This window comes from Phyllobates terribilis, unplaced genomic scaffold (genome assembly GCF_046119375.1).
Source record: "Phyllobates terribilis strain yellow unplaced genomic scaffold, ASM4611937v1 Scaffold_12__6_contigs__length_324123572, whole genome shotgun sequence".
Taxonomy (NCBI): Eukaryota; Metazoa; Chordata; class Amphibia; order Anura; family Dendrobatidae; genus Phyllobates; species Phyllobates terribilis.
In genome coordinates, this window is record NW_027362772.1 from 201,873,757 (window position 1) to 201,898,637 (window position 24,881).

A 24,881-nucleotide genomic window follows, 5' to 3' on the forward strand; every position below is an offset into this window, starting at 1 on the left:
CCCCCCCTCAGACAATCTGTTCTCGGGGAAAAAAAAGATGCCTGGTTTGATCCAATATTCAAATCAGTCGGACATGCAAGTTCACGGAAAACATTGGACTGCATTCGGATGACAACTGAGTGCAGTCTGATTTCTATGGACTGGCAGAATGGAGAAGATGGAGATATTTTTTTTCCCCCCCATCTGAGAAAATCAGATCACAGTATACGGACACTGATCAGAGTGTGGTTTGCATATTCGGACGATTCTCTGATGAGAGAAGATACTGCCATGTGCACCTAGGCTTACAAGACATCATGCACGCGTCTGGGTTACAGCTCCTAGTTGTACAGAGAGGTAATAAGGCGCATAGACGTCTGAGGTCCTACTGTACCTCTTCTGTATGACGATGTACACTTTCATATTTCCCCAAATAGTTGTGGAGCTGTCCCTAGATACCAAAGTATGGACATACTCTCCTAGAATTTGGGCCTGTACATTTTACATATGTGTTAAATCAGAGTGAATAAATAAGTGACTGATAAAACCCAGTACCACTGCTCCCTGCTGTTTCTTCACAATATACAAGTCCGGTGCAGGGCGGTAAGATGAGAGGTCACCTATACACTGACTCAGGTAACATGTACAAGCAGTAGCTCTAGCACGTCAGTGCTGGATCCTTTCAATGCTTACATTTTATGGGATGGAACGCTATCCCAGGAGTGCCGTACCTCCTTACATATTTTGATATTACCAGGTAGTTATCCGCTACTTTTTTTATTTTCTTTTTTTAATGGCCTTCGGCTTGATGTTGAGCCATGGTGACTTGATGGATGAACGACCTGTAGGAAGATTGATCTTGTGCAAGCTTAGATAGGTCCACCATCATATTGATAGCGATTGCCATACTAATACGCTTTTATAAAAGGTAACAGATCTTATGAATTACCCTCCTAAAATTCACACTTAAAGGGTGAAGTCAAATAAAAATGCAAATTAATTAAAAACATAAATCTTTTAATATTTAGAAAAAAAAATAATCCTGCTTTAGTTCCTTCAAAACAAATTGTCTGTAACTGTACTTAGTCCAAGTCCACCCACAAGGTTAGTGCATTGTTGTAGAGATGGATCCCGTTGTGTGATGGCTTTTCTGATAAAATAGTCACATCAGATCCTGGGGATGGCCTTAGAGCAGCAGCGAGGTGAGTAAATGTACAGGCCATGGTGGACGTCACACATCATAGAAGAGTCTAACCAACTGGTACCGGATTAAGAAGGCACAGCAGCTTCCCAGAACCTGCCAAGACAACACTCATGCTGAAACCATTGCCTTTTTATATACTGCATTCATGATTTATACAATGGTATCTGTAATAAGGGAGGGCTACATGGTGACATCTCATGCATCTGATTATTATATTACAGCTGTGATCTAGCCCCACTGCCACTCCTAAGATGTGCTGGCTCCTGAAACATCACAATCTTTGTGCCTTGACGTGTATCCACCGTCTCAAAGGGAACCTGGCAGGATCCCTCTAATCATACACTAGGGAAAGTAGAAAAATAAAATATTGTAGATGTAAAATACACAAGCGATTACATTGCTCTTACACACACACACACACACACACACACACACACACACACAAAATTAGAATATCATCAAAAAGTTAATTTTTTAGTTCTTCAATACAAAAAGTGAAACTCATATAGAGTCATTACAAACACAGTGATCTACCTTATTTTTTGGACTATAAGACGCACCTAGGTTTTAGAGGAGGAAAATAAAAAAAAATATTTAAGCAAAAAATATGTTCTTGATGCACTTTTAAGGGGGAGGGGGTCTTCTGCTGACACTGGTATAGGGGTAATATCCCCCAATTCTGACAATATCCCCTATCCTGGTATATATGCACCCCCCTTCCTTTTATACGTGGTCCTCATCCCCATCCTGGTATGCCCAGCACCCCTCATCTATATCCTGTTATGTATGGCCCCCTCAGCGTTACCCTGTTATGTATGGCCCCCTCATCCCCATCAGGCTGCACATAAAAAATAAATAAATAAATAAAAAATAAACGCTCATACTCTCCTTTCTTCTCTCCTCCAGCGCTGCATCCTGTCTGCCCTCACTGATCTCTCCATGTGAGTCGTGCGTGACGTCACTACCATGCGCGGCTCACATGGAGAGATCAGCTGCCGGAAGTCACTGCTCCCCACGCCGGGACTGTGTGCGTGGGGAGCAGTGACTTCACTCTCCTTCATAGCCGGCACACAGTTTAGCCGCGCTGCTGCTGGGCTATCGCGTGTGCCCGCTTATTAAAGGGCATGAATATTCACCCCTCCCCACGCCCATGGGCATGGAGAGAGGTTGAATATTGATGCCCTTTAACAGCGGGCACAGGCGATTCCGGCAGGAGCAGCAGCGCGGCTACACTGTGTGCTGCTATTAAGGAGCATGAATATTCACTGCTCCCCACGGGCGTGGGGAGCAGTGAATATTCATTTTCTTTAGCAGCGGGGACAGTGTAGGCTGGAGCGGGCGGCTGCTGCCTCCTGTGCCCCGCTACCGCTCCCCCCACACCCCGCAAATATATATACACCCCCCCAACATTCGGACTATTAGACGCACCCTCCATTTTCCTCAAATTTTGGAGGAAAAAAGTGCGTCTTACAGTCCGAAAAATAGGTATTTCAAGTGTTTATTTCTGTTAATGTTGATGATTATGGCTTACAGCCAATGAAAACACAAAAGTCATTAGCTCAGTAAATTAGAATAATCAACAAAAAACACCTGCAGAAGCTTCCTAAGCGTTTAAAAAGATCCCTTAATCTGTTTCAGTAGGCTCCACAATCATGGGGAAGACTGCTGACTTGACAGACGTCCAGAAGGCAGTCATATGCAAAAAGAAAAGTGAAAGGGCGCATGTGTAGACTCACAGGGCTATTTATATAAATTAAAAAGTGCCAGTGCACTCACCTGTGATGGTTGTGTACGTCTACACAACCAAGATTAAGCGTGTGATTAATGAGGCTCAAGGTCGCCTCTCTCTATTTGTAACACCGTCCTGTCGGTGTTTGCATCGCAACTCCGTGCTCCTCGAGTGGTCACGCGATCCTGCCGGACCGGATACCATGTCACCGCAGGTCCTCAGTTGTTTATCCCGGTGGCTGGATAACCGCAGGTCCTCAAACATCCAAATATGCCAGGCTGCTCCTGCCGCTTTGGCTCCGTATGGAGATATCTCACATGTAAAGAGACCCCACCTGATGAAGACGGCTTAGACCGTCGAAACGCGTTGTGGCAGTGGTATTGGAGGAAGAATAAAGGTCGGTTATCATCTATTAAATTGTCCAGTATTCCTTTGGCGCTCCCTGAGACTGCTGCACCATTGTTTACAGAAGGCAGTCATTGACACACTCCACAAGGTCCTAGAGTTCCAATTTTTATTTGGAAATCAAAGTTCCAGAGTCCAGAGGAAGAGTGTAGAGGCCACAATCCAAGCTGCTTGAGGTCTAGTGTGCAGTTTCCACAATCAGTGATGGTTTGGGGAGCCATGTCATCTGCTGGTGTAGGTCCACTGTGTTTTAATCAAGACCAAAGTCAGTGCAGCCGTCTACCAGGACATTTTAGAGCACTTCATGCTTCCCTCTGCCGACAAGCTTTTTGGAAATGGAAATTTCATTTTCCAGCAGGACTTGGCACCTGTCCACACTGCCAAAAGTACCAATACCTGGTTTACACACAACAGTATCACTGTGCTTGATTGGCCAGCAAACTTGCCTGACCTTAACCCCATAGAGAATCTATTATAGAGAATCTATTATAGAGAATCTATTATAGAGAATCTATTATAGAGAATCTATTATAGAGAATCTATTATAGAGAATCTATTATAGAGAATCTATGGGGTATTGTCAAGAGGAAAATGAGAGACACCAGACCCAACAATGCAGACAAGCTGAAGGCAGCTATCAAAGCAACCTGGGCTTCCATAACACCTCAGCAGTGCCACAGGCTGATCGCCTCCATTCCACGCCGCATTGATGCAGTAATTGATGCAAAAGGAGCTGCGACCAAGTATTGAGTGCATTTACTGAACATACATTTCAGTAGGCCAACATTTCGGATTTTAAAAACATTTTTCAAGCTGTTATAAAGTATTCTAATTTACTGAGATAATGACTTTTGTGTTTTCATTGGCTGTAAGCCATAATCATCAACATTAACAGAAATAAACACTTAAAATAGATTACGCTGTTTGTAATGACTATATAATGAGTTTCACTTTTTGTATTGAAGTAGTAAAATAAATTAACTTTTTGATGATATTCTAATTTTGTGAGATGCACACACATCTATATATATATATTAGCGCAAATTAATTTTTAAAGTTGCAAAATTTGGTGCAAGTTTACTCCAGCCCCTCCCCAACCGATGTATTTTTGAGTGTGCCAGCATTCTGCCACAATTTGTGCCATTTTGTGAAATGCGTGACTTTGAGCAATAAAGCCACAAAAAAAACAATTCACAACAAGAAAAAAAAAAGACAATTTTTTACTAAGTGCCAAATTTATGAATTGCAACCCTATGGCACACTTGTGCAATAATCCTGCTGTCTAATCAGCATCTGGATATGCCACACCGGTGAGGTGGATGGATTATCTCGGCAAAGGAGAAGAGCTCACTAACACAGATTAAGTCAAATTTGTGAACAATATTTGAGAGGTAAAGGCCTTAGAAAAAGTCTTAGAATCGATTCAGATTCATTTACTTTTTCCTTCTGGCCCAACCAATGGCCTCCACGTCACCCTAGTTCTCTCTGGCGGCCGAGTCTCTAAATTTCGTCCCTCGCTAGGCTCAGGTGGGACACGCCCCCGGAAAACCAACCAATGAGTCGCACGGGCTGTCACGCACTCCCCACCCTCATCCAATCACAACCAATAGACGCACAGGAACTCAGTGTGCTCTTTTTGACGCCCCCCACTCCTCGGTGCCAACTTTACATCATCCGATGCTGGCATTACACTCCTGCAGCCTCCACAACCCCAGCTGCTGCATTCTAGACCGCAGAGGCACAGTCACCGACTCCAGTCCAGGGTAGTGCGGTCATCCTGAGAGATTCTCTGCTTGTTTATGCCTTGGCAATTTTTTTTTTAATAAGTACTCCTCTCACACTCAAGCCCCCAGGCATGCCCCCCCCCAAATTAGTATAACAGGACAGGACCCCAGGACAGACTTCCTTTAGTCTATGCCTGCAGCTGTCAGATCCGATTACAGCATCCAGACCGCAACAGCAGCAATGGAGTGGTTTTTCCTATGCCCACATCCACCTGGTATTCCATCCACAGTGAGTCAGAAGCAAGGTACTATAGGGCCATTCGCAGGTACTAGTGTCCTGTCCTCTATCCAGTAAGTCAGACGCACCATCTACCACGTACCATATGACCGGTTACAGCAGCAGTCCAAGTGCTCTATCCACTATCCAGCAAGTCAGACCCACTTTCTACCACACACACCTCAAGCTGATTAGGATTGCAGTCCAGGTGCTTTGTCCACCATCTGGGGAGTCAGACCTACCACGAACCATGTGAACGCTCACACCGCAATCCATGCACACTGTCCACTATTCAGTGAGTCAGAATCGCCATCTGCCGAGAACTTCATGTCTAATCGTTGCAGCGGTCAAAACGTTCTGTCCACTATCCAATAAGTCAGAACCTCCATCTACCGTGAACCACATGACCGTCCGCAGCGCAGTCCAAGTGCACTACTAACTACCCTGTGAGCCAGACCTACATGGCTGATAGAAGTAGCAATTCTAGTGCTCTGTCCACTATCCAGAGAGGCAGATCCTACATCTACCATGATTCTCCGATCCAATGGGCCTTGAGCATCCTCATTATCTCAGCACCTTTGTCGTTTTGTCGGTACTTACCTTCTCTTACTTACAGAGATCAGATAACACCTTATCTTTCGCAAACTACAAAGTACGAGAGTCTCTTCAGCCCTGGATCCGATTTCCGAACATCACATAAACGAGTTCCCACCTCCGGCAAGAATTATATCCTTTTTCAGTATTTAGAGTCGTAATTCTGAGGCTTCCCTCCCATTGATTAGATTATGACTATCAGGCCCAGTGCTGTCTCACCAGAACAGCTCATACCAGTTTTCAGAACCCCTGGCTAAGTCTGACCCTGCGATACACAAGGTCAGTACTCGTGCCCAGCTGGTTGTGCCGGTGAGTCTGTCACCGCCTGTCCTGTTACCTGCGCTAGGCATCCTTCCGGTGTCCCTCCTTTGAATGGTTGGACCTCGACAGATTTCCCATCATTTGTTTTTCTTACAGCTGCCGTCATTCCTCAACCTTAATCGTGATTATCTGTCGCGTTGTGGCTCATATCAAGGTAAGCGATTCCGCATGTGAGGATCCTCGCCCACTTCCTTTCCAGGATGGTCTGGGTCAGACAAGAGCTACCCAAGAAGCCTCAGGTTATCAGTACCTGCTGCCATAGGCTGAACCAGTCATCCTCAAAGTGATTAGAATCCTCATCACTGTCATCCTCTTTCGCTATTCATTCGTTTCCTAACTCGGCTTCGCACGGTTGTTTCTTAGCACTTGGGTTCTGGGTTCAGATCTCACCATAGACATCTTTCCAGGGAGTTTGTAGGTCTTTTCCCATGTTTGCGTAGCTTTACTCCAGCCACTCAGGGTTTTTTCATTTAAATTTCTTCTGGTCCAGTGGTAGGACGATACCCCTCCTTCAATTTTGGATCTCTCGCTTACGTACTGATGTGTCCCTCAGCATCCTCCAGGATGGAGTGCCCGTTTCCATGGATAACGCCATGGAATCTACTGCCTTCCTCCACCCAGTGCGCTTGAATTTGCCTCTGTTCACCTTCTTCTGGACTGCCAAAGAGGCCAAGAATCCCTTAGCGTTACCATTCGGCTTCGCCTCTGCTCCAGTATTCTTACGAGGATCATACATATGGTTCAAGGCTCCTTTTTTCTGCAGGCTGCAAGATTTTTTTTTTTTTTTTTTTTTTTTTTTTTTTTTTTACACATTCTCGAAGAACACTTACCGTTTGGGTTCAACAGTTCAAATCAGCTGCCATCTCAACCTAGTGTCTAGTTTTCGGAGCATGCTGTTTCGATCCGCATAAGCAGGTTTCCTCTCCCTGCAGAACGGTTCTCTACTTTTCCATGTTCCTCTCATCTGAGAATGCTCTTATTCTTGGCCTGGTAGCAGTGTTCTATCCTCATTCCTCACAAGAGACCCTTCCAGATTGAAGGAAGTTCGTGACGGACATGTTTTTTTTTCAGCTGGGAACTTTATTCCAGTGTCGCACAGTTCTGGATCACCCATAGGCTAGGTAAGCCTCTCTCTCTTCTTCATCTGGAACTCTGAATAGTAGGATTCTCTTTTCCTTTCCAAGGTGGAACACTATCCCGATCAACCTCGGCAGAGGTATCTGGTCATGGACTGAACAAGGTTTGCAGTGTTTTCAGCAGTTCTCGTCCACAGTAAGCTATGTTCTACCGAGTTCCTAACCTACGAAAGGCCTTAGACAGGAGAGGGGTTGTCTCATCAGACGGTTCTTGAGGTTGTCTCATCAGATTGCTCTCGTCCAAAGTCGTTTACAGCGGAACATACTCAACATCGATCCGATGACATCCAGAGTGCTTTACGGGGTCTTTCAATCCACTTACAAGCTCTGTGATTATTCTCCAACACTTTCGTGGTCTCCTGGACTCCCATCCTCCCCCCTTTCCTTCCACCCTCTTGTAGCGTGAAGGTAGTCTTACTTTCTTAAAGACTCCTCTTGGAAACTTCCATGTCTGTTTTCCAGTCCCATCACAAATTTTACTGTTTTCAGTTTCACGGCCTGGCTTGTGAACCACAGCATTCAAGCTCCGGTTCCTTTGATCAGGTCTAGATTGCGATCAAAGCGGGGAACCCTCTTAATTCTAATTTTCCGTTCCTCTTTCCTCCCTCCTGGCATCCTTAGTGTCAGGCCTTGAATCTGAGTTGTTCCCCAGCTCCCTAAGGTCAGGCTTCTACCTTCCTTTCAAAGGAAACTAGTTTCCACTTTTCTCTGTTCAAGTTTCTTGTGGAGTGCGCACACTAAATAAATCTCTAGTGGCTTCCGGTGGATCTTTGAGGGCCCTCATCTGGTTTTGAATGACTTACAGCACTCTTCCTCGTACGCCCTTCTAGTCATCCTTCCTTGTTTTCCGATCGCTTCTGGGCGAGTCTCAGAGTTGACAGCCCAGTCCTGTTTCTCTCCCCTTCCTGACCTTCTGGTTATGGTGGTCCAGGGTTCGGTCCGCTCTTCTTCTTTATGAGATAGCCTTCTCTCGCTCTATGTTCTTCTCCTCCTCAGCCTGCTGATCAGTCTTCTAGAATATATTATAACTTGTCAGAGAGCGTCTCAGTGTCCCCATCTGTCAAGAACTGATTCTTCAGACGCTCAGATTCCTTGTTCGTGGTCTGAAGAGTCATCATAAGGTTTACCAGTGTGGATCCGCTCTATCATTCTGGACGCATATTGTCATGGGACAGAACGCCATCACGGTCTTTCCTGCTCTCTTCATCTGTGCCTGTGGCCTACTACTCCGTTCGTCATCAGGCCTCTATTGGCAGCTCTCTAGGCTGCTTCTTAGTTTTCTATTCTTACCTTCTTTCAGGTTCTACAGAGTACTCACTTCCTTTCTTGGCAGTTTCGGGCCTAAGCACAAGGGTTTGGGATATTACAGTGGCCAGTTTCCAACCTGGGATTCTCGTCTCTGCTTTTACCTTTTGCTAGTCCTTTTTCTACCCACCCTTGGGGCATGCTTTGGGATGTCCCATGGTTTCCTGTGTGCCCCAAAGAAGTGATAGAGAAAAGAAGATTATTTTGTGTATTCACTGTAAAATCTTCATTGGGGGACAAAGCACCCGCCCTTCCTAAATGCCTCTGTTGGACCAGTTTGTATTTTACTTAAGGTTGCTTTTCCGACTATTTTCACACCAATTGGTCAGCTTGGCTATAGTCGATGGGTATATACAGGGGTGGATTAAGAGTAGCAAGGGCACCGGGCAGTTTAGAAGGCGTGCCCCCCCCACACACACACTGATGTATCACATGTCACATGATCCCCTGTGATAGATCATGTGATAGTTCACGTGAAATTAATTTGGCACAATATTAATAATAATAATAATTTTTTTTAGGCTGTGTGCCCACTATGCGTTTTTTCCGCTGCAGAAACGTTTCAAAAACGCTTGGTAGAAGGTCTGCCATGTTCCCCAATGATAATCCACATGCTGCGGAAATTTTCACTGCGGAAAAATCCGCAGCATTACCAATTATTTTGCAGAAGCGTGGCGTTTTCGCTGCCATTGACTTGCATTGGAACGCATGGAATCCGCATCACTGGATCTATACTCCGGACCCGGGTACCATAGAACCTGTAAAAAAAATAATAAAATAAAAAATAAATATTATACTTACCTTCTGATGGCCCCCGGTGTCTTTATCCGATGCGTCCTGGCTTGCCGGCAGCTCGTGATGGTCTGAAAAGGACCTGCCGTGACGTCATTTAGTCATGTGACGGGTCATGCGACCGCTGACGTCAGCAGGCCATCAGAAGGTAATTATATATTTATTTTTTACCATTCTTTTAAGGTCATACTATATAAACCCATGCCGGTTGCATGGATTTATATAGTGTGACCAAGTTGACAAGCACTTTCCAAGTGACGCTAAAATCGCTTGGAAAGCGCTTGTCAACCCGCATGCAGAAATGCATGTGAAGAACGCTTCACTTCCGCTTGTCCCTGGCAGGAAAAACGCATGTAAAATCCGCATGTACAATCCGCATGCTTTTTTTTCTGCCAGGGAGATGCAGAAACGCTCAAAAAAAATAAGGAGCATTTCTGCATCGTGGGCACATAGCCTTGCATTAATTGTATGACTCAATATTGAGCACACGTAGCCACCTACACACAGCGGGAGGCCGCACTTAGCCACCTACACACAGCGGGAGGCCGCACGCAGTCACGCACACACAAACATATACAGACATATACATACACGCATAAACACATTTGAAACACAAAAATACATATTAACAGACATCACACAACGATATACGCACGCACGCACACACACACACGCACACACACACACACACACACACACACACACACACACACACACCATCACCCGGCTCAGCTCCAGTCCTCCTGCTCCTCTCCGGTGCAGCAGTGCAGGCCGGGCGCGCACTGCGTGACGTCACAGCTAGGAGACAGGGCCGCGCACAGGGCCGTGTCTCCTAGCTGTGACGTGGCCGGGCCAGCACAGGGAAGTTAACAGCTGCAGTGCTGGCCTGGCCGAAGAAGAAGTAGTGGCCGTGCGGCGCTGCTGGGAGAGCGGTCCGGGGGTCCCACCGCCACTGTCTGCCGCACATATAATGAGGGCAATCTGGCCATAGACACCCCGGAGCCCCGGGCCCCCTGGAGGCAGCCCAGATTCCAGCCAATTTTGTGCTCCTTCTGAGCTGTGCACTCAAACAGTAGTTTTCCACCTCATATTAGGTATCTGTGTACTCAGGAGAAATTGCACAATAAATTATATGGTGCATTTTCTAATGTTAACCCTTGTGAAAATGCAAAATTTGGGGCTAAAGTAACATTTTTGTGGGAAAAGGGAGCATCGATGTAGTCTATTGGGAATAATGCTAAAACACTCAGAAGCTAATCCTGCTCACCTGGATCATCAGTAACAGCATGGTCAGGTATTTCTCTTTAGCGGGCCCAATAATCTTCAGCACAAAGTTAATGAGGGTCAAATTACTCATCTCCACGAATTCTTCATCACCCTGATATCGTCTGATGTCAACAACACGAAGAACCTCTGCAACCTAAACAAACAGATGGGAAGGAGAAAGGACATAAATCAGATTATTGACAGCGCTTACGATTATTCCTGCATCCACGTCATGGTGTAGATATACAGTTACCTTTATAAAAAGCGATCCTGTTACTGACAGATGTTTTATCTTGAATTTGGAGTAGCTCATATTCAGGTTTCCTGTGCTGTGGTCAAACCTGAAGAAATATACAGACACGCGGTTAATAGGAATCAATGATGACGTGTGTTGTATAAGGGCATGCTTACACGTACTGGTCACCACTTATATCTCTGTAACCAGGTATACAGCTTGTCTAGAGTTAGCTTACAGTCTATACGAGGAGTACAGGACTTAGGCTCTCTACACACCTGTATTATTTCTTCTCGATGGTGAGAGTAGTGTAGCTGACAGATAGCGGACTGGTCTATTATAAGCCAATGGAGAAAACCTGATCTAGTCTTAACTATTCATAGCAGATCATAATAGATCTGTTTATCATTCATGACACCAGTGAAAAGCAGACTGATGCCAGGGTGACACGAGCGCATTTCAGTGTCCATAACTGGACTGCAACGCCCGGACCCAAACTAACAGACTCAGCGAAATATATGAGACTTGTGGTCAGTTTGGGCATTGCAGTCTGCATTCGGACTGTCAAATACACTCGTGAACCTGGCCTAAAAGTCGATATTCCGTCACAATCACTCCTGTCAGTGCACATGGGCATCAAAGGAGAAAAACTGCTGTGCCTCCCAAAATGATGGGGTTAACTATAATAATACAAGCCCTGTAAGACGAGTGCACCAGCGATGAAGCGTTACCTTGGCAGGCGATGACGTGGACAAGGGATTATGTGCAGTAACTGTGGCAATGAATATAAGAAGTTCAATACTTGAGGAATGAAGAACAGCAGCATAGTTTTACTGAAGTGTCCGATGATTCCAACCACAGCAAAAGTCATTCCAGCAAAGTAACAAAATGTGTCACCAACAAAGACTCGGGAAGGATACCTGGGGAAAGAGACACAAATATCCATAAAGGGAAAACACTCCAGAGCCATATGCATAAAGGGTCAGGCTTAGGAAACCTTTAAAGGGAATCTGTCACCACATGTGACCTATGTAAACTATTAATCTGGGCATACAGGTTATAGACTGCTGAGGAGAGTGATCCCTGTGTGTCTCGTGTCAGATGTCTTGTAGTTGGGAAATCTTCTTTTATCACTTTTTATTTAAATTACCTCTTCCAGGCTGTGGGGAAGACGCTGCCTGGAAGATGATTCTGCCTCCAGAGATTATTGTACATGGAGGGGGAGTTACTAGTGTGAGACAAGTAATTAACACAGAACGGGAGAAATGAACTTTGTCTTCTTGCAAACATGTTTTGCTTGTCACAGCTCTGCTGTATTGTAACAATACCACCCCCTGTCTGCCTGTTAGATGGAAGCTGAGAGGAACCTGCAGATGTGTCAGGTATAATCACACACAGCTCTGCAGTGAGATCAGGAGAGCAGAGAGCGGGCATTACACATCACACTGGTAACTCCTCCTCCATGTACAATAATCTCTGGAGGCAGCGTCCTCCCCACAGCCTGGAAGAGCTCATTCATAAATGATATTTATCCACAACAAGGCATGAGACACACAGGGATCACTATCCTCAGCAGTCTATAACCTTTATGTCCAGATTAAAAGGTTAGATAGGTCAAATGTGGTGATAGATTCCCTTTAAGAGGCTATAAAGTAGTAACATTCATTTTTCTAGCAGCTTAGTATGGAAGTTGCTCTCGCTTTATAGTTGTAAGCATAGAGTGGAGCAGCAGCATATAAGACTACCAGTGAAGCCGCTTCTGGAAAAAGGCTGCCTGCGTTTTCTTAGAGCGGCTTAGCCCAGGAAAACCTTGATGGATCTACCGGTGTCTTAAAGACATAGTGTTCCTCCTCTAGCTGGTTGTGCAGGTGCCCCGTCGCTCAAATTCAAAGTCTGTGGAACTCTTCACTAAGGCTGAGCAAATCTGCAGAAACGAATACAGCACAAACGCTCAGCTTCTTCCCGGAAATTCAAATAGAATTGAATATGTCTCAGTATGTTCACTCCGAGATCTCTCTACACCCAGAGCATAATAAATGGTAAAGTTTTAAAAATAGTAATTCTACTCACATTCCCCGCATAGCTTCCTGTCCAGTCCCTGGGATGCCACCATCATAGATGGGGACGGTCCCCAGGATGCCCCCATCATAGACGGGGAAGGTCACAGATTGGAGTGTGTGTACACGGAGCGTCTTTGGCTCTGAAATACTTGTCCTGCATTGTACAGATTACCATTTCCACAGAGAGGGAGCTGCAGACCGAGCAGTGGAGCCAAGGTTTCAACTCCTATGTTTCCACACATGGCCAATAGGAACAAATGTACTGATGCAGTACTAATGTAGTAAAATGGGAACATCACTGGTATTCTTTATAAATAAGGGCCTTGGATTATAAACTTGGTCTCTGGGTCCCTGCAGGGGAACAATGTGCTGTCTATTGTTAAGAGACACCTTTAAGAGTTAAAATAAAATCCATGCTACACAAAATATATGGATATATATAAATTTGTAAAACACGCCAGTAATCTTCAGCCCCACTCACACATTGCAGTATACAATCATCTGTTTATGTGAATGATTGTGGCTCCAGCACTGGGTTGTAGTAAAATTGGCATTACAGAAACATCAAGGATATGTGCGCAAGTTTGTTTTCTGACGCAAATACTGGAATGTTGGCAGGAAAAACATGTTTTGGTTTTTTTTTGCATTTTTACATGCATTTTTTCCCTATTCACTTGAATGGGGGGAAAATGCTGCAAAACACTGAAAGAATTGACATGCTGCAAATGTGAAAACCCGCTCTGATGTTTTGAATCTGCAATGGAGAAAAGAAGAAAGATGTGCATGTCATTTCAGAAAACTGATTCACTTTGCTGGTACTGTAAAACTGCTGCAAAAACGCAACATGTGAAGAAGCCCTAAGGCTACTCTCCCATGATGAGTATTTGATGTTGCAGATTTTCTGCAGTATTTTTGCACCCATTAGGTTATGTTCACACGTTGAGTTTGTCACTTTCAGCGTTTTTTCACCCATAGAAAGTAATGAGTAAGTGCAAAAATGCAGCCAAAAACGCAGGTATCAGGTTTTGCTGTGCTTTTGGTGCAAAAACCTAAGGAAGTTGCGTCATCTTTTTTTTGTGGGGGGGGCACTAAACTTTATCAGCAAGCACAAGAGACGATAAGAATGCAGCAAAAACTGTTTTATAAGCAGCTTCTTTACTGCCAAGAGAGCAAGTTTTGCCTACAGAAAAAAAAAAAACCGCAGCAAAATGCAACATGTGAACATAGCCTAGATTAGCGATTTGCGTTTTTTCACATGCTTTTTTATTGCATTTGTGACAGTGCAGTTTGTATCTTTTTATTATTTCATGTTTCAAAGAAGCACTCCTCCTCCCATCAAAATTTGTATCCTCATATTGCCATCATCATATTATATAGCACTGTGTACTTACAACTGCTCATTTTACCTTTCTACCTAGCTAATTCTTCTCTTTTCCATTAGGTCTATGACATTACGTGATTAAAAACTGATTAGATGAATTCTTCTAAGCTCTATGTAGGAACAGGAGGTACATTTTCCCTGTATGAGTCATATTTTTATTTATTTATTTATTAACAGCCTTCAGCTTGATCTCCAGCCATGGTGACTTGATGAATGAACAATCTATAGGAAGATCGATCTTGTACAAGCCTAAATAGGTCCACCAGGGTTTCCTCCGCCATTATCTTGATAGTATCAAGCCATCGGGTTGCTGGTCTTCCTCTTCACCTGGTTCCTTCTATTCTCACGACCATGATGTCCTTCTCCAGTGATTGCTGTCTTTATATGAGGTGTCCAAAGTAGGCAAGTTGTAGCTTGGTGATCCTTGCTTTGAGTGACATGTGTGGCTTGATTAATTGGTTCTTTTCGCCATCCACGGTATTAATGGCATCCTTCTCCAGCACCACATTTCGAAGGCATTGATTTTTCTTCTGTCTTTGTTTTTCTTCTGTATGGTTTCGCATCCATATACTACTACAGAAAAGACCAGACTATGTACGAGCCGTGCATTTGTCATCGGTGAAATGTTCCTCGATTTGATGATCTTGTCCAGTGACTTCATTGTTGATTTGCCCATAGCTATTCTATTGACTTCCGGTGTTGTCGCTGCATCTTGAGTGATTGATACGAGTAGGTTGAAGCCCTTTACAACTTCCAGTTCATCGCCGTCCATCTCAAATGTGTTCCGATCATACCTGCCAGTAGTCAATATCTTGGTCTTCCTTGTATTGAGTAGCAGTCCCATGTTCCAGCTTTCCGTCTTGACACTCCGTAATAAGTCCTTTATTCCATCTAGACTTGTTGCTATCAATATTGCATTGTCTGCTTATTTAATAGTGTTGATCCAGCAATTTTGATTCCTCCTTCTTTTTCGGTGAGTCTAACCATCCTGAAAATAGCTTCTGCATATAAATTGAAGAGAAATGGTGACAGAATGCAGCCTTGTCGGACGCCTCGCTCTGCTTTGAACCATGCTGTGTCCCATTCGGACTGTTTCTTGGTCGATGTAAAGGTTCCTAATGAGGCTGATCAGATGGTTCGGCACATCCATATCCATCATGGTATTCCAAGGCTTCTGGTAATCAGAATCGAAGGCTTTGCTGTAGTTGATGAAGCAAATATAGATCTCCTTGTTGTATTCTTTGGCCTTTTCCATCTAATGGTAGCAATTACATCTCTTGTTCCTCTGCCTATTCTGAACCCTGCATGTTCCTCTGCAAAAGTTCCCGGCAGGGGTGGAAGCGAGCAGCTGGGTCAGGAGGTGAAGTGGGGGATGATAAATGCAGGAATAAGAGACTTCCTGCTTCTACATAGAGCAGAGAAAAGAGAAGAATTAGCTGGGTAGAAAGGCAAAATGAGCAATTGTAAGTACACAGTGCCATATAATATGATGGCTGCAGTATATTAAGAGGATAAAAACTTTGATGGGAGGAGGAGGAGAAGGAGGAGGAGTGCTTGCTTAAATAAAGCTACTTTGTTTTTGATACTTCCTGGTATTTGGCTTTGAGATTAGTTGTTATCTGTAACAAAATTGGTCAGTGTTTTCTTTCCCCTTTATAGATACATTCATGTGCGGATTAAATGTGTTTTAGTTTCTGAAGCAGAAAAGCATGAAAAATGCATATGCATTTTTTACCTGTGGGATTTTCTGCATCTAATGCAATTCTATGGAGAAAATCCACACATAAACCTAAGCGTAATCATACGAGAAATTACAATTTTGCAGATTTGAAACACGCTGAAAAAACAAAAGAAAAAGCACAGTGGGCATGAGATGAGACTTCTATAAATCCCATCCACTTTGCTGAAACTGTATGATTCTGGGGTTTTTTGCACAGCAAAATTATGTAGCGTCGGAAACTCATTACACAGCCTAAACTTAACAGAAAACATCATAAATCATTTCCATCAATCAGAATATCAGACTGCACATATTCTGAAAATGTTTAGTGCAAGTTATAGAGAAAACAGCTCTTACCAGTTATGGTACAGCAATCCCAACGTGGTGAAAAAGAAAGGAATAATGAGGTAGAGGGAAAAGAGATGGTCATCACGGCAGTCACCTAAAAAGCAGAAAGTGAAATGAACATGCTGGAGGTGCTGGGAAGTAACAAAGCACCAGAAACACCTAAATATACAAATATGAGATGGCAGAAAAGCACTGGGAGAAAAATGGCATTACATGAAAAAGCTCAGAAAAATGAGAAAAAGTTTCCCCTTTAAAGGGTTACTCTCACATCAAAAATTAGAAATAACAGTAGGTAGTGAGAGATAAAACAAGTTTACAATTTACTTACCATCTATATATGCCTCTGTTCTCCTTCTATCACTCCTTTAAAGTTTATTTCTGCCCGGGATTGGTGGCAGGTAGCCATCAGCACCCCATTATCGTGTCATGGGAGGCCGATGGGCGCATGAACCGAAGAGCCTCCTGGTTCCTATAAATGCAGCTATCATTTAAGAGATTGACAGTGGCATTTAGTGGTTAACAGCAGCGGGAGGAGCTCAGCTCCATTTGCTGCTGTTCGAGGTCATTCATTGCTGTGTAACACTGCCACCATTTGCTGGCACATGCGGGCTCCTGATCCTGCATCAAAGACAGGGACCCGACACATGATGTAATAGTACATCATATGTTGTAAAGGGGTTAATGAAGTGGTCCAGGGGATAAATATTAATAAAGGGTTCTAAGTAGTAAGAAAATAAAGAAAAGTAGTAACAATCTCTCCAATCAATGAACAAAAACATGTATGTATATACCATTTGAGATCACCTACTACATTTTATTGAACAACATTGGAATACTTAAAGACAAAGTTAAAAACATTGAAAGTCAAAAGGCTGTAAACATTCTAGTAAAGGCGTGCAAAAATATAGCACCTTGCTGTAAATTTGGCTCCCCCTCATCTTTATTTTTGCCCCATCCATAGGACTGTATTACGGGACTTGCTCGTCCTATACCAGGCCATCTGACCAGCGGTCAGGTTTGTATTTGTGTTTAGCATTCTTCACATTGATATTACCCATAGAGGACAGTTGCTCATTATTATCTAAAATGGTTTTGAATGCTGAAGCATAGATTCACCCTAATCATCACAAAATTACACCTTAAGAGAAAAAAAATCCCCTGTTATTTAACCATTAGTGGGGTTTTGGTAGGATTTGATACTGGTTACTTTTCTAACTCTTGGGTTCATTCAGCATGTGGCTGTTGATAGTGGTATTAATGATGATATGCTACACTTACAATAATTAATTGATTATGGCAGTATATCACTTTCATTCTTGCTGTTTGCAGTTTTGAGGGTGGTATTGTGGGGCAGATGAGGAAAGGTGAATGCTATATTTTTGCACACCTGTATTAGAATGCCTATAGCCTTACGGCTTTTTAAACGTTTTTAACTTTGTCTTTAAGTGTTCCAATGTTGTTGATTTGGTGGTGCGCTTAGTCACTTTCTTTCAATGTCACCGATCACCCACAGTTGCTGCAGTTGTAATGCTTACCCGTCCGTGCTGGCCTGCACTACCTGGACCTGTGTCCATCCACATGAAATGCCAGCTCTGCCAATCACTAGTTAAGGCAGTTCACCGCACTGCCCAGTGATTTCCACGGTGTTCAAAAGTTTTACATTTTAACCAACCAGTCTGAGCTGGACAATTAAAAGAAAAAATAAAATAAAAATTACACCCCCCCCACCAGGAGGCACAATCATTTGCAGCACAAATGAATTATAAATATATACAAGCATGATGGTAATGGTGAATGGTTATCTTCTGAAAGCTGGATACTTTTATATGGGGTTTCCAGGATTTTGTTTCATGGCTGGGTTTCTTTCATAGGAGTTGGCAGACACGGGGGGGACTTCAGTAATCCCCTGACTGACATGTCAACCAGTCGGCACGCTACTGTGGCATTGTGCCAAGGACTCCCTTTTAAATACCACTACCATGCTTAAAAATGGCATTTAAAAGTTTAAACTGTTGCAACTGGAGCTAGCTCTGATTTCACCAGATACTCTATGTAACAAACCCACACTGTATGGAGTGAGCTCAGCTACCAAATCAGCTCACCTGCTCCATATAGTGATGGTGCACAGTGGTTACGGTGAATTTCTTTCATTCTGGGCTTACCAAGCAATATTTTTTCCTGCAAAGTAAAATTAAATGAGGTTGTTTTGCCGTCCACAATATCAGGGGTTCACAACCTGTGGTCCATGATGCCTTGCTGTGAGGCCCCAGCCATGAGGCAAACACTGTAATGGGGCATTGCAAGGCTGTGTAAGTTGTATTTTAAACATTTTAAAGCAGCTGTTATTTTGGTATTCCTAGTACAACCATGACTGCTATTCTCTCTTTAGTGCTCCGATTCCTTGTGTCCTGTACATTAATGCTCAGGCACAACTTGTGCATCAGTGTTAGCAAGATTTCTGATTTATAGTAGTATTCTTATATGAGACATTTGTGGTGTATCTCCAGGATGTGTGTCTCTCTTTATTGTAGTTTATGGGAGTTTTAGAACACCCTCTAATGGATATAGCTCCAAGTGTGTGTGACCTAGTCACCTCCTCTCCCCTGGAGAAGGGAGCGCTGAACAAATGAAAAGGAGAGAGACCCCCCCCAATACTCACTCAAGACCCCCCCCCCCAGTACTCACCATTGAGTTCTGCAATATTAAAGATGATTATGGAACCAGCAATGACCAAAGACTGACCGGCCTCCAGACCATTGATTCCAGCCAGGATATTGATGGCATTGGTACAGAAAACTGCTAGCATGCCCATGTATACATAATACAGGACGCCTACGAACAAAAAGGAGAAAATATATAACAGAAAGATACTCAGAAAAAAGAAATATCTAAACTATAAAGCAGTGAAAGGGTTAACCTTACAGTGGCGGCATGCCGCTATCCAGTGAGTGTAGAGTGGTCATACTGAGGTCAGCAAGTATCTAATGTCATAGATGTCAGAAGATCACAGAGCTCAGACTTACACCAGTTATCGACAGGACTTAAGCCCCCATCTCACATAGCGAGATCGCTGCTGAGTCAAGGTTTTGGTGACGCAACAGCGACCTCACCAGCGATGTCGCTATGTGTGACACTTTGCAGCGATCAGGCCCCTGCTGTGAGGTCGCTGATCGCTGCAAAGTGTCCTGGACCATTTTTTGGTCTTTGCCCTCCCGCTGGTCAGCACACATCGCTGTGTGTGACCAGCGGGAGCAGCGATCAGGCTGGTAACCATGATAAACAGCGGGTTACTAGGGGCACACGCGCACTTAGTAACCCGCTGTTTATCATGGTTACCACTCTGCTACGGTGAGCAGTAACCTCCCGCTCACCGTAGCAGGCTCGTAACCATGATAAACAGCGGGTTACTAGGTGCGCGTGTGCCCCTAGTAACCCGCTGTTTATCATGGTTACCAGCCTGCTCCTGCTTCAGCAGGCTGGTAACCAGGAGCAGGACATCGTGGAAAGATTCTTTCCACGATGTCGCTGCTCCCCTGATCGTTGGTGAGCCTGCCTGTATGACAGCTCACAAGCGACCACATAGCGACGCAGCAACGATCCCTGACAGGTCGTATCGTTGTCGGGATCGCTGTAGCGTCGCTAAGTGTGATGGGGCCTTAAAGGAACTCATATCAATTTTCATTTAATTGAAGTGATATGATGAGAGTGTTTCCCAATGCAAACGTCTGTGCCTCTCTCTAAGGGAAGGTGGAGCACACAGGCACCCTTATACAGCAGAATGTTCCATTATAGTAGTATGGATTAGCATTTGTAATATTGCCTGAAGAAGAGGCCTCTGAAAGCTTGCATATATATATTTTTTCTGGTTAGCCAATAAAAGGTATCACTCCGAGAATAGTTTTGTCATTTTTGGGCATAAAAGCATTTACATTATATAGCAGAAAAAAATCCATATTGGCTCGGCATAGACAAAAGGGACACTATTAAAAACAATGGGCAAAGAAAGCAATAATTTTTTGATAAATCCACAGCTGCTAATGGTCCATCGGTCTTGGCTTACTTGGCTGCAGTCTGACAGTCAAGTACTGCTACCAATTATTGCAATTATTTTTATTACAAAACACAGTGGGAAGCATCAGAGTGGTGGTGAATTCGCTAAGCCGCTCATCCTTCTTTTATTGTTTCATGTCATTTCCAACCCTTTATTTTTGGCGGTCCCAGATAACCATAAACTAATTATCCTGAGCTGTGCCAGAGCGCAAGAAAAAGGACATTCTGCTCAGCTCTACAGGAGTAAGTCCTAATGGGAGGGAGGTATTAAAGAATTTCTCCCACTTTGCCTCCAAATCTGCAGTTTTGGTCGCAATTTAATAGAACCAAAAATGACACAACTTTGTGGTTACTGAAAGAAATCCCTGCCCTCATCTCCACTTGTACTACTCTACATCTATATGCATTATAATAATAATAATAATAATACCACATACACACAGGTGAAGAAACTTACTCAAGTCCACATGAAGCCCGAGGATCGGCCTGAAGGGTTTGGGCACTACAATAGTAGTGTTGCCAAAGGTGGTGAAGTAGACCATTAGTAATGGCAGTGACGCTGCTGTGGGTAACAACAGCTTATGTCGCCAGCGGAGATTTAGGACGTCATCAGCAAAACCAAGAAAGATCATGCAACAAATGGCAAGAAGAGATCCAATAAGGGCAACAAACTGAAAAAAAAAAGACATGAGAAATGTTTTAGTACAGTTGCCAGTGATGGCGGAGGTCGGTGATATCTCACAGAAGATACGGAGATCTAATGTGCAATTACAAGAGTTCTGCTTTGTCAGGGAACAAGACAAGTAAAGATCACATTTCTACACTGAAAATCCACCATAAAAGTAGAAGACGAGCTCCTGGTTCTGTAAGACGGGCAGGCAGACGGAGGCTGCACAGAATGCAGGGCGGACAGTGCAGTTACTAAGCTGTGACTTTTGCTGTGGATTTGCAGCCATAATTTGCACCACGTCTTAACAGATACAGGAGAACCAATTGGTCCCATGGGTCACGTAAGCCACATCAATGCGTACATATAGGATATGTGGGTACAGAAACAGAGACACCCCCTCCCCCAGCTTTCTCCATAACGTTAAAGCTCTCTCTGCTCAGATGAACAATTCATGAATCCGGATCTCTGAGCTCATTTTGTAAAGTAATGGAGGGGATTTTCACCCCTTGTAATACATAGGATTGTCCGCCTACACATTAAAGTCAGCCATACCTAGCTATATTAGGGGTCTCGCCCGACAGTCTGATGTGTATGGGGCCTCGCAAATCTCCCCCAACAGCCAATCTTTTTGCTCCATGCAGAGATAATCCTGGAGAACAGGAGATCTGAGCGTTTCTGTGCATGGGGCAGTCGGAAGAGGAAGAGCCTTTGATGGTTCGGCTGACAGCTGTCTAATGTGTATGGGGCCTTAAGTCCTGCGAGGACATGCCCCGGAGTCAGGATCCATACGTGTGCTTAGAAAATGGGACAATAATCTCACCTCGTGATGGGGAAACTCTTTACACTTCTCTTCAATTAAACAACTCAAAAATGGCACTGGAATGAAGAAAAACATGATGAGCAGGAACACAGCGCCGCTGATCACTCCTTGAGACTCCGGGCTGTGGAAACAAGAAGTGATGAACATCACAACCACCAATTGTTTGTTACTATCAGCATGGTAGTCAGATTTAAAAAGAAAGATCTATGAAAGAGTGACTTTCATTTTAACTTTTTTTTTTCCCTAAATCAGTAATACACAAGAAAAAGTTCTTATCATAGAAATCCACTTCTATAATTATCAAAATTCCCAATTCACATGTAAATCTGTCTTCAGTGAACACAAACTTTCCCATTAAGGAGATGACAGCTGGTGCTCATAACATTCTATGGAGAACTAAGTGACATTTCAGGAGAACTTGCAGCAGAATGTCTGTGTCTGTCTCCAGCCATCTCCTCTCTCAGCAATGGGATAGTCTATCTTCACTGAACACACATTTTACCCATGAACTGGTATCTAAGGGGTAATATTTCTCCTTGCGGAGAGCGCCATGTTAAGCATGCCACGATGAGGAGGCTCGTTAAAGGGTCACTATTGACTTTTAGGATTGCTACTTCCTGTAGGTTGCACTAGAGTTCTGGTCCTCTTCCTTTCTGAAGAGACAATTTGCATATTTCCCAGAGGAGTATTGCCCTTTAAAAGTCTCCTCACTGTGACATGCTTAACATGTCGCTCTCAGCAAGGAGAATTGTTACCCCTTAGATACCGGTCTGACGCCTCTCTCCCAGCCAAACCAGAACTCACACCTTGCAATGATGAGGGGCAGTACCCTGAAACACAGTGTCTGTAAACTGAGTTTCTGGTTCTGGCTTATATCCTAAGTCATGTGACAAGGCTCGTTAAAGGGTCAATACTGACCTTCAGGATTGCTACTTCCTGTAGGTGGCACTAGAGTTCTGGTCCTCTTCCTCTCTGAAGAGACAATTTGCTCCCATGAACTGAGAATAAATGATCAGACCAGGAGGAGAAAGAAGCAGATCTCTCTGATGAGATATATTACACAGATGCTTCTTATCATGCATGCTATAAAAAAAAAAATCCCTATAGCTTTGGTCTTACAGTTTAGAAACTATACAACTGACATGAATTGTAGTCTCCACACTAAGCCCAGCTAGCGCCCCCTGATGTACACTGTTGTATGGCAGCTCATTAATGTCTGCACAGTGCCCACAGTCCCCTAGGACAAGACAGCCCCAGCGGCACAGACCCCATTCACCTCCCCATCCCTCCACAGTCTCCCAGCCCCTGCACCGTCCCCCAGCACACGGGATAGGACGGCCCCGGCACTGCACCGCCCCCCGGGATAGGGCAGACCCCAGCACACGGGATAGGGCGGACCCCGGCACTGCACCGTACTCCAGCACACGGGATAGGATGGCCCCAGCACTGCACCGATCTCCAGCACACGGGATAGGACGGCCCCAGCACTGCACCGATCTCCAGCACACGGGATAGGACGGCCCCAGCACTGCACCGATCTCCAGCACACGGGATAGGACGGCCCCAGCACTGCACCGATCTCCAGCACACGGGATAGGACGGCCCCAGCACTGCACCGATTTCCAGCACACGGGATAGGACGGCCCCAGCACTGCACCGATTTCCAGCACACGGGATAGGACGGCCCCGGGCACACGGGATAGGACAGCCCCGGCACTGGACAGTCCTCCAGCACAGGGGATAGGACGGCCCCGGCACAAGGGATAGGACGGCCCCGGCGCTGGACAGTCCTCCGGCACAAGAGATAGGATGGCCCCGGCGCTGCACCGCCCCCCGGGATAGGGCAGACCCCAGCACACGGGATAGGGCGGACCCCGGTGCTGCACCGTCCTCCGGCACACGGGATAGGACGGCCCCGGCGCTGCACCGCCCCCCGGGATAGGGCAGGCCCCGGCGCTGCACCGTCCTCCGGCACACGGGATAGGACGGCCCCGGCGCTGCACCGCCCCCCGGGATAGGGCAGGCCCCGGCGCTGCACCGTCCTCCGGCACACGGGATAGGACGGCCCCGGCGCTGCACCGTCCTCCGGCACACGGGATAGGACGGCCCCGGCGCTGCACCGTCCCCCGGCACACGGGATAGCGTGGACCCCGGCACACGGGATAGGACAGCCCCGGCACTGCACAGTCCTCCAGTACAAGGGATAGGACGGCCCCGGGCACACGGGATGGGACGGCCCCAGCACTGCACAGTCCTCCAGCACACGGGATGGGACGGCCCCGGGCACACGGGATGGGACGGCCCCGGGCACACGGGATGGGACGGCCCCGGGCACACGGGATGGGACGGCCCCGGGCACACGGGATGGGACGGCCCCGGGCACACGGGATGGGACGGCCCCAGCTCTGCACAGTCCTCCAGCACACGGGATGGGACGGCCCCGGGCACACGGGATGGGACGGCCCCAGCTCTGCACCGTCCTCCAGTGCAGCCACCTACATTTCCTTCTTGCTCGGCTTGTTCAGGTCCACCCCGCACAGTCTGGCCGCTATGAAGTGATTCTGGAAAGCCGGGATCAGAGCCACCGTTGCCAGGCCGCCCAACAGCGAGAAGAAGGCATTCACCAGCAACGGGAAGACCGCATTCAGCAGCGGCGGTATAACCGGCATCTTCCCCGAGCTTCCACCACAACACTTCCGGCTTCCCCTGCACAGCGCTGTCACCTCTGTCGTGTGGACACGCGCTCCATACTGTGATTGGCTGGAGAGAGAAGGGCGTGTTCTGAATTAAAGTGACACAACTGTTGCTTGTAGGCGCAGCGCGAGAGCCTCGGAGCAGAGCTCCGCCTGGTGGTAGCGGGAGGTA

At 45.4% G+C, this 24,881-nt stretch overlaps 1 protein-coding gene across 1 annotated transcript; it reads right to left on the bottom strand.

Moving 5' to 3' along the window:
- On the bottom strand, positions 1–24,781 carry DPAGT1 (dolichyl-phosphate N-acetylglucosaminephosphotransferase 1). Its single transcript, XM_073656607.1, has 9 exons — positions 24,516–24,781; positions 22,017–22,137; positions 20,984–21,197; positions 19,162–19,308; positions 16,486–16,570; positions 11,699–11,887; positions 10,986–11,073; positions 10,734–10,886; positions 1–1,276 (listed from the first exon to the last, which is right to left on the bottom strand). The coding sequence occupies exons 1-9, from the start codon at positions 24,683–24,685 to the stop codon at positions 1,211–1,213; spliced, it is 1,233 nt and encodes a 410-aa protein (XP_073512708.1). The 5' UTR covers positions 24,686–24,781; the 3' UTR covers positions 1–1,210.
- Positions 24,782–24,881: the final 100 nt, after the last annotated feature.